General features: G+C 55.5%; 3 protein-coding genes across 3 annotated transcripts; all 3 read right to left on the bottom strand.

The window, feature by feature from the left end:
• Positions 1–931, bottom strand: LOC125336292 (C-C motif chemokine 3-like). Its single transcript, XM_048324684.1, has 3 exons — positions 798–931; positions 454–562; positions 1–303 (listed from the first exon to the last, which is right to left on the bottom strand). The coding sequence occupies exons 1-3, from the start codon at positions 868–870 to the stop codon at positions 210–212; spliced, it is 276 nt and encodes a 91-aa protein (XP_048180641.1). The 5' UTR covers positions 871–931; the 3' UTR covers positions 1–209.
• Positions 932–5,723: 4,792 nt separating this feature from the next.
• LOC125336256 (C-C motif chemokine 5-like) lies at positions 5,724–7,560 on the bottom strand. Its single transcript, XM_048324611.1, has 3 exons — positions 6,770–7,560; positions 6,306–6,423; positions 5,724–5,957 (listed from the first exon to the last, which is right to left on the bottom strand). The coding sequence occupies exons 1-3, from the start codon at positions 6,837–6,839 to the stop codon at positions 5,858–5,860; spliced, it is 288 nt and encodes a 95-aa protein (XP_048180568.1). The 5' UTR covers positions 6,840–7,560; the 3' UTR covers positions 5,724–5,857.
• A 102-nt stretch (positions 7,561–7,662) lies between these two features.
• LOC125336255 (C-C motif chemokine 4-like) lies at positions 7,663–8,664 on the bottom strand. The gene is made up of 3 exons (XM_048324610.1): positions 8,498–8,664; positions 8,202–8,316; positions 7,663–8,070 (listed from the first exon to the last, which is right to left on the bottom strand). Exons 1-3 carry the CDS (start codon positions 8,568–8,570, stop codon positions 7,965–7,967), a joined length of 294 nt encoding a protein of 97 aa, XP_048180567.1. The 5' UTR covers positions 8,571–8,664; the 3' UTR covers positions 7,663–7,964.
• Between the last annotated feature and the right edge of the window lie 201 nt (positions 8,665–8,865).

An 8,865-nucleotide genomic window follows, 5' to 3' on the forward strand; every position in this document is an offset into this window, starting at 1 on the left:
TTGATGTGATTGAAATGAACTTTATTTTAGTTTATTATTCTGACACAGTTTAAATAATTTTTGTGCTTAGAAAAAGAATATTTAGTTTAACTTAAATAAGTTAAATAAAATAATTTTCCCCATCGAAGAAGGGGATGTCAAATCCTCTCTGGTGTGCCCGAGGCTGGAAGCCATGCAGGGGTGTGATTGGGGATGTCAGCAGGGAAGGCTCAGTTTTCCAGGCTCTGGAAGTGCTTCTGGAGCTCCTTCACCCATGGTGCCTGTGGATCTGCACACAGCATCTTCTCCTTCTTGGTGACCACACTGCCGGAACAAAACCTGCCTTGAGGTGCTGGGCTGAGGCAGTGGCATCTGAGTCCCACCAGCAGCACCTCGAGTGTCCCATGAACGTCCCCAAGTGCCCCCTGGCACCCCTGGGCACTGCCCCGAGCGCTGGCAGTGCTGGGTACTCACATCACGCCTGGCTTGGTGCAGGAGCTGCTGGTGACGAAGACGGAGCTGACGAGGCGCCGAGGGATGGGCGTTCTATGGTATTTGAAGCAGCAGGTGCTGGGGACACCATCTGTGAGGGGACAGACACACGGCCCTGGTGATGCCTCAGCTGCAGCACAGCCTCTGCCCCCCACCAGGGATTTGCCATCTCGTGCCACCATCCCTGGCAGAACCCCCTCCAGGAGCCCCCCAGCTCCAAACCTGCATACAGACCCCCCAACCCTCCCCACAGCCACCAGCGCCGCCCTGCCAGAGCTGGGACTCTCTGGCAGCTCCCAGGGAGGATGCAGTGATGCTGGACTCACCGAGGTGGCCCTCAGATGGGGAGCAGGTGGCCAGGAGGAGCAGAGTGGCCAGGGTGGCTGCCAGGACTTTCATGGTGCTGTGGGCTGAGGGCTCTGCGAGCGAAGCTGGAGCTGGAGCTGGGGAGGCTGCAGGACTCTGTGGCCCCTGGGGCCGTGCTCCCCTTTTATCCTCCTCGGAGGGCGGGTGCAGGGCTTCAAAGAAAGAAAGTGATGGCATCGTACCAGGGAAATTGTGTCAGGATCACCCAGTTTCGCTGAGCTGGAGAAGGCGAGGAAACCGCAGAAGGGGAAGCGCCGGCCACGAGGCTGCAGCTTTCAGGGTGCTCTTTGGGTGCCTGGTGGTCCCAAACCATGGCAGGGCTCTGGAGCAGCTCTGGGGGTGGAATAGCCCAGCTCAGGTGCCCTGGCATGGACACCCCCAGCCACTGCTGCTGGCAGGACACCACTGCCAGGAGTCAGATCCCAGCTTCTCCCCGGGTTTGCCACAAATGCCACTTCTTCACCCTGCTCCACCACAGGGATCCAGAGCGAGGAACCACTGCACACACATTCCTCTGCACTGGTAACCCCAGCTCCTGCTTGGACAGCAGAGATCGTGAAGGGACAGGGTTGTGTTGAGCTGGAAGTCACCGTGGGGCTCACATTTGTCCCTTTTTGCTGTGATGTGGTCAAAAGATCAATTTCCTCACTGGAAAGGTTGCAGAGACACGGGGTCCGTGCTCTGATCCAGGCCTGCAGCCTGCCCTGCTACCTTCCCTGTCCCTGGCTGAGTTTACACCTCTTTAAGGCTTTCAGTTTTGGCTGCAGCCTCTCAACGCTCAAATTGTTGCAATTAACTGCTTGCCCACTTCTTCCCAAGCAGGGTCATTTAATCCAATTTAATCTCTCCTGATTTAGCCCCAAAAAGCAAAGCTCCCTCTGTCAGGGACAGCAGAGAGAGGAGAGGATCCTGCTGGTGCCCATTGGGATCAGCTCACTGCAGATGAAACCTCCAGGAAAATGGAGAGTGAGTGAAAAAGGGCAGCATTTGCAATGCCAGAGGGTAATTCCCAAACACCCCCCTCTGCTGCACACCCAGACAGAGTGAGCTGCCAAAATCACTCCATACTCCTTTTTTTTTTTCTTTTTCCAGCCTTTCCCTGATGCTGCCACAGAGGGTTTGCAGTCACCATGCAAACCCCCAGCTTCCCCTGGCCTTCCTGCTGACCCTGCCTTGGGCATGACTAATTCCTGACTGATTCGAGGGAAAAGTCCAACTGCCCAAAGTGCTGAGCCGTGGCAGTGCCTGTGCTCCCTTCCCCACTCACAGCAGCTGCCTCTTGGCCAGCAAACCTTCCCCAGCCACCAGGTCCTGCCATTCTCTGAGGTGGGAATGGCTGCAAATCATCTCCTGGAGTTGGTCAGGAGGAGCTGGGCAGTGCTAAGCTGGTCTTGGGGTGGTGGAGGAACAGGTCCAGCTGTTCCAGCTCTTTCTCCAACTCCCAATTTTCAGCTATTTCTGTTCCAGCCACTCTGTGCACGGGGCTGCAAAGGAATCAATGAATCCTTTGGATTTAACAATAACCAGGCTCTCCATCAGAAAGGCTTGGAGAATTCACCTGCTGCTTGTGCCATGTCCCTGGGAACACAAAGGCAGAAGGAAGGGACTTGGTTCCTTGGGGGAATGCAGATCTGCACGAGTTTATTCTGGTTTTCTGCTCTGCTCATTGCAGAGACACCCAGAGGTTTCTCTAAAACTCAAAGCACCCCCTTTGTGCAGGGGAATCCCAAGTTCAGGATGAGCCAGCAGAAGTTTTTTGTGCTTTCATGAACCTCTCTGCCTGTAAACCCCACATGTCCCACAGAGACATTCCCACACCTCTGCCCTCCAGCCACCCCTGGAATTCTGGCACCTCTCCTGCCCTTACCAGGGCCAGCTTTGCTCTGTGCATGGGGGAGAAGTGGGAGTGGGGACAGACAGGCTGATAGGGTGAAGGAAACCAGGAATTGCTGCCTGGCTCAACCACAGGAACAAGATCCTGAGCTATCCAAACCCTGGGATGAGTTTTTTTATGGAGAGGACAGCCCTGAGCCAGAGATGAGCTGGACTTGGGTGCTATTGCCTTGGTGGGAGCCCAAACAGAGGGAGAAGGGGCAGGATGGACAAGAGAGCAGCACTGGGGGACAACAAATGCCAGGAGAGTGGTGAGGAACATCCCACAGCCAGAAAACCTTGGAAACTGAGATCGGGGCACTGTGAGCACTGCAGTTTCCAGAGGATGACAGAGGGTGACTTATCATCCGGCAGGAAGCACAGAGAATCTCACAATTAATAGATGCTTTCTGGTGGAAAAGACAAAACCATTTCCTCTTTGCTGCAGAAGTGACTGGCCAAGCTTTCGGTTCTCCATTCAGCCGAGGACCGGATGGGACTTCTTACTGGATGCTGATGAAATATTTTCCATTATAACTGGAATCAAGGGTATTACGGTGAATTGCACAAAAGCACAAAGGCAGCGAGTTTGTGTTTAGTTCTGTTTGAGGAATTAGATACAGGGAACTGATCTAAAGGGAGAGTAAAGAAATGGCTTGGTGGTTTTATTTCTCCTGCTGTGGAAGGCCTCGTCTGTGAGCAGATGATGTTTGGATCCAGCAGACAAACACGAATTTGGGGAGGAGGAAAGGCAGGGAAAGAGAAACTTCGGCTTTACAAATGCAAATTTGAAGAACTAAAGAGAGAAAAAGCCCATTTTTGTTAGGGAGGGGAGTAAAGAGCCAAAGCTGCCACTTGTTTTTAGCTTGTCTGGTTACGGGCAAGTTCTCAACACCATCAAAATTTTGTGCACCAAGGAGAGAAAAGGGAAAAGGGAACAAATGAGGAAGGAAGAGGCAGGTGGGACAGGTGCAGTCAAACAAAAAGGCCCCAAAGGTTCCCATAAATTCTTCCTGATCCAGGCTGTGGCCACCTCACCACCAGGACAGACTCACATGGACTGGGAGAGGTTCCGCTGCTGAGCAAATGTGGCCCTGGTCTTGCATAATCTGATGATTGTGGCACTGCCTTGCATGAGAAACCCAAAGAAAAGGATGGAATTAAGTCTAAAACCCCCCTCACCCTCTGGGGCTGTGCAGAGGGACCAACCCTGACTGAGGGGGAGCAGCTGAGACAGTGTGGGGCTAGAGCAGACCCCAAATTTGCTCAGTCCTGGGGTGAGAAACCTGCCCTTTAGGGCTGCACATTCCCAAAAATAAATAAGAGGAGAATCACAGAATATTCTGAGTTGCAAGGCATCCACGAGGATCATCAAGTCCAACTACTGCCTGTGAGGCAGGGGGATGCTCTGGGCACCTCTTGAGGAGAGGGACCCCACATTTTGCAGCACCAAAGGGATCACAGCAACCTCTGCCTTCCCCAAAACAGGAGCCCACAGCAGGAAGAAATGAAAGGTACTGGCAGCACTTTGATCCCGTGCAAGTGCAGAGAAAACCACTGGGGTTATGCAACCTCCCTCTGGGAAGTGACACTCATTGATAAAAATTATGCAAAGGGGTCCCGTGGCTCGAGGTTCTGAAGAAGGCACAGCCTCATGAGCTGCCTCTGACCCTCGTGTGTGTGGCTTTATGGCAGTAATTCTGCCTTCAAAGAGGAGATGGGTTTGTAATTCCAGTTCCCAAATGTTCTTTCCCTCTCCGAGGATCCTGAGGGAAGGCCCACAACCCAGGACAGGTTTCCTGTGGTCCTGCATCAAAGACAGAGTGAGTTTTGTGCCAGACTGAGAGGAAGAATGGCCAGGAAAAGACCAACCTCTCCCAGGCAGGAGGCTGCAGCACACCTGGCATTCCAGTAAATCCCAAAGGGATTAGTGGGGGATTATGCCCGGGAAAAGGGCAGTGATTTGGCACTGCAGCCACCCTCCTGCCATGCAGCACTGCCAAAGCCACAGGGACACTGAGCTGGTGGCCCTCAGCCCCGCTCTTGGCAATCTTCCATCTCCAGGTCGTGCCCTGCTGTCATCATCCTGCACCTCTGTGTGGGCTCCGGCTCTGAGTCACAGTGCTCGGGGTGAACATGGCATTTGGAGTGAGATCCCCATCCCAAGATGTGTCACCTGGGGACACAATTTGGTGCTGGGTTAATGGGTGGACTTGACCTTAAAGGTCTTTTCTTTAATGCTTCTATGATTTGGAGAACCAGTTCCTGCCCTGTCCTTCACACATCCCAATATTCTGCTGGATCCTTGGATTTCCAGCACCAAAGAGCAACAAGAAAAGTCTTGTTAACTCTCATTTTGACTGAGAATTGCAGTCACACAGCTCTAGGCAAGACCATTCTTTCCAATTCCAGACCAATTCCAGCTGCTGAAGAATCCTGTGGGGATCGTGGCAGATCAATTGGCCCAAGGTCATCGATTTGTACAAAAAATGCCCTAAATGGGGGCAGATAAATGGCAGCAAGTCTGGCAGTGTGAATAAAGGTATCTGTAGGAGTGAGGCCGTCAAAAAAGAGTCCCAGCTCATCAAAAAGATGATTCAAGTGAGTCACAAACAAACAGGGAAGTGGATAATTCAGCATTTCTCGGGAGAAACTGGCTGCCCGTGGCTTGGACGGGTGCCCTGTTTGGGTGACAAACCCGGGCCCAGGGAGTGGTGGGGAACAGAGGGACACCAGGCTGGGGCTGTCACCAGTGGTGTTCCCCAGGGACAGAGCCAGTCCAACCCCTAAACACCCTCAAACACCCCCAAAGGGAGCCTCAGCTCCATCCCCATCCCATGGGCAGCTGCCCAGGGCATCCTCAACCCCACAGCTGGGCAGGGGCTGCTCCACCTTGGAGGGCAGCTGAGCCCTTTGGGTTTCCCTGTCCTGCCAGGGGCTCCTGGGCTGTTCCTGGGAATGCTGAGCCTGGATGTGACCCATTTTCTCCCCCAGGATTGACATCTCACTGCAGCTGCAGGTCAGCACGAGAGGGTTTATTGAGTCCACAAGGGAGGGGACGGAGCCAGCTCCATAAATTAATGAGTGACACAAGAAGGCACAGAGAATTATGGGGTACAAATAAATAGAGCTTTTGGGGAAGGCAGCTTCACTTGGAGGTGCTGTTTGGCTTCTTCTGCTTCCTCAGGTACTTCTGGAACCATTTCTCCTCTGGGTCCACACAGACCATCCCCCTCGGCATCGTCACGCTTTGGGGGGAAAGAATATCCAGAGTCAGCCTGGGAGTGGAGCATCCCACCAGGGATTCCTGCAGCATCCTGCCCCCCTCTTTTCCTGGAAGTGCTGACTCTTGGCCACCTCTGCAGTTTTGGCTTCCTCCCCATTTCCCCACTGACAGCAGAAACAGGGGGGGGTTGGGGCTGTTTGGGTTAAGCAGGTGAGTGTGAAGAGCCAGGTTAGGGCAGCCCCACCCTCAGCTCCCTTCCCAAGGGGTTTGGGGGACTCCCCAAAAGCAGAGCAGCTGCAGGGAAGGTGGGTGAGCGACGTGAGGAGTGGGGTGGCAGGGAGGAAGGCTGGGTGGGACTGGGGTTACTCACAGAACAGCTTTGTGGGTGCAGGTGGGAGACGTGTAGTGGTATTCCAGGATTTTGTCCTCAGGGATCCTCCCACGGGAGAACTTTTCCTTAGGGCAGCACATGACTTTGGAGCTGCGGACTGAGAGCAGGAGAGAGGATGTAGTGCTCTCCCACTCCTGGCACGAGGGGTGCTGCTCCTGCTCCCTGATCCCACATCTTGCAGCCCTGGTGGGGATGTTCTGCCCCGGGGTAGGAGCCCCCCATTTCCCTGCCCGTAGATCTCCCCAGCTGGGCTTTTCTAGGGCTGAACCCAACCCTATTTTTGCTCATTTTCAACAAATCCAAGACAGCCCCATGCTGGGGCAGCTGGTGACACCCCACAACCCCATCAGGAGCTGAACTGTCTTCCCCCTCCCCAGCCCCAAATCCCATCAGAGGAGGAGCTGGGACAGCTCAGAGGGGAAAATCTCCGTGTTGATACTTACAGGACATCCCCGGCCTCCCAGCCCAGGCAGCTGCCAGCAGCAGGACGAGCAGGGCCAAGGAGATCTTCATGTCCCACCTGAGGCTCTGTCAGCACCAGCAGCTCTGACTCTGCTCCAGCCACCAAGAGCTCGCTGCCCTCCTGCCTGCACCCCTGGGTAATATATAACTCCTGCTAGGCTTTCCATGACAGCTCCGGGCCTTCCCCGTGGAAAGAACCGCTGGGATCTCTCCATGAAGGGCAAGTGGTGAAGGGAAATTCCTCCTCACAGCCCCTTTGGCCACTGTGACACCCGAGGGCTGCTGGAAAGTGTGGGAGCACTAGTGATGCTGGGGCTGAGTCTATTTTGGGTTGGGTTGTGGCCACCAGCAAACCACACAGGATGATGCTCACACTTACCAAAGTCCTGTGCGAGTTTCTGTGCAAGAATCACCCCTTTGCCATTGGCTGCGAGGCCTCTTCTCGCAGTTTTGCTCTGGGGTGGGGTGGCTGGGTGGTGGCCGGGCTCGTCCCTGGGTGTTTCTCCATCACCCATTGCTGGCTGCTCATCGTGGTGGCTCTGCTGCTGTCACAGCGCCCGTCACATTTCCTGGTGGCACCCTGGGGTTTTGGGCTGTCTCAGGCATCCCCGAGATCGCCCTCTGATAGAATTTGGGCCGTTAATTAGGATGGGGGGTGAGGAGCACAGGAAGGCCCCTCCTGCCGGGAGTGTTGTCCTTCTGGTGCTTCCCCAAAGCCCTCATGGACATGGTTTGGCCCTGTTCACCCCTGGATGTCCTCACAGAGACCTGGCTGAGGCTCCAGCTCTTCCTGGCTCCTTGCTGATCCCAGCAGGTGGGCAGGAAAGCCGACAGCAGGATGTGCCCACTCCCGAGAGACTCGCACAGACAGATGTTTGCATGTGGGAATCACCTTTTATTCTGCTCAGTGTCTACAAATAACAGCTGTGGGGCTGCTCCCCCTGCACCCCCGGCTGCTGCAGCCTCTCTGTGGACCACAGAGAGTCTGGACACTCCATCCTGGTGGGATGAGGGGTTGGGAGAGGCCCTTGGCGCCTTCAGGGAGGTGGTGAAGATCATTGTGAGGGGGAGGATGTTCCTTGTGAGCTGCTCCATCCAGCAGTGTCCCCCATGCAAAGGGGTTGCCTCGGCGGTGTCCCCCATGGAGAGGAGTCCCCGCTATCCCCGGCCACCCCGCTAGCTGGGGATGGAGAAGGAGCTGACTTGGAAGCTCTGCTGGTACCTCTTGACCCACGGCCTGCTGGCCTGGGTGCAGATCTCCTTCCCGTTCCTCACCCTGAAGCTGGGGCACAGAGAAGCTGGGATCAGTGGGGACCCCAACACTGAGTTTCTGAGGGGCTCAGGGAATCAGGGTTGGACCCAAGGCAAAGCAAGGGGCCTGGCAGGATGCAGGGGTGGATTTGGGGTACTCACATCACAGCCTGGTGCGGGCACTCGGGGCTGGTGGGGTAACAGGCCACCACGTTGTCCCTCTTGATCCTTCTCATCTGGAAGTTGAAGCAGCACTTGTCCGGCATGGCTGGAGCTCCTGGGGGACAGCACAAGCCTGGCTTAGCCTGGACACCCCCACTCCCTCCTCAGCCCCCCTGCCATGGCAATGGCAGCTCTTTGGGGGGACCCCCCTGCGTGCCGTGGATGAAGCAAACCCGACCCCGCAGCCCTGGGTTTTGTCCCCGTCCCCCAGCCCCTGGGGTTGGGACAGTGCTTACTCTGAGCCAGGCTGTGCCAGCACAGCATGGAGAGGATGAGGAGGGCACAGACCACCCTGGGCGCTGTCCTCATGCTGGGCTGTGGCAGTGGCAGAGCCGCCTGTGCCGGGGCCAGGCTGTCCCGGCTGCTTTTATGGGGGAGCTTCCCACAGGGCCAGGGGGAGGGCCTGGTCCCCTGCCACGTCCCAAATCACAGAGGGTAAGTGATACTCATCACCTCATCCCCTTCCCAGCCCTGGGAAAGAAAAAAATGTGCTCCCAGGCTGTGCTTCTGGCACCGATGGGCTTGGGATTTTTTCCTGAGCTCCAGCTTCCAGCGTTAGGGCTGATGGACAGGCTGTTCCCAAAGTTTGGCTCTGCACCCTGAT

The sequence above is a fragment of the Corvus hawaiiensis genome, chromosome 20 (genome assembly GCF_020740725.1).
Source record: "Corvus hawaiiensis isolate bCorHaw1 chromosome 20, bCorHaw1.pri.cur, whole genome shotgun sequence".
NCBI classification, from domain to species: domain Eukaryota; kingdom Metazoa; phylum Chordata; class Aves; order Passeriformes; family Corvidae; genus Corvus; species Corvus hawaiiensis.

Excerpts from the sequence above, each read along its gene's own strand:
- LOC125336292 (XM_048324684.1), bottom strand. The coding sequence starts at position 870 with ATGAAAGTCCTGGCAGCCACCCTGGCCACTCTGCTCCTCCTGGCCACC. Across the intron at positions 563-797 it reads CCCATCTGAGGGCCACCTCG|ATGGTGTCCCCAGCACCTGC; the intron begins GTGAGTCCAGCA and ends GTCCCCTCACAG. Across the intron at positions 304-453 it reads TGCACCAAGCCAGGCGTGAT|TGTGGTCACCAAGAAGGAGA; the intron begins GTGAGTACCCAG and ends TTGTTCCGGCAG.
- LOC125336256 (XM_048324611.1), bottom strand. The coding sequence starts at position 6,839 with ATGAAGATCTCCTTGGCCCTGCTCGTCCTGCTGCTGGCAGCTGCCTGG. Across the intron at positions 6,424-6,769 it reads TGGGAGGCCGGGGATGTCCT|TCCGCAGCTCCAAAGTCATG; the intron begins GTAAGTATCAAC and ends TCCTGCTCTCAG. Across the intron at positions 5,958-6,305 it reads TGCACCCACAAAGCTGTTCT|CGTGACGATGCCGAGGGGGA; the intron begins GTGAGTAACCCC and ends TTCCCCCCAAAG.
- LOC125336255 (XM_048324610.1), bottom strand. The coding sequence starts at position 8,570 with ATGAGGACAGCGCCCAGGGTGGTCTGTGCCCTCCTCATCCTCTCCATG. Across the intron at positions 8,317-8,497 it reads CTGGCACAGCCTGGCTCAGA|GAGCTCCAGCCATGCCGGAC; the intron begins GTAAGCACTGTC and ends GCTGTCCCCCAG. Across the intron at positions 8,071-8,201 it reads TGCCCGCACCAGGCTGTGAT|CTTCAGGGTGAGGAACGGGA; the intron begins GTGAGTACCCCA and ends TCTGTGCCCCAG.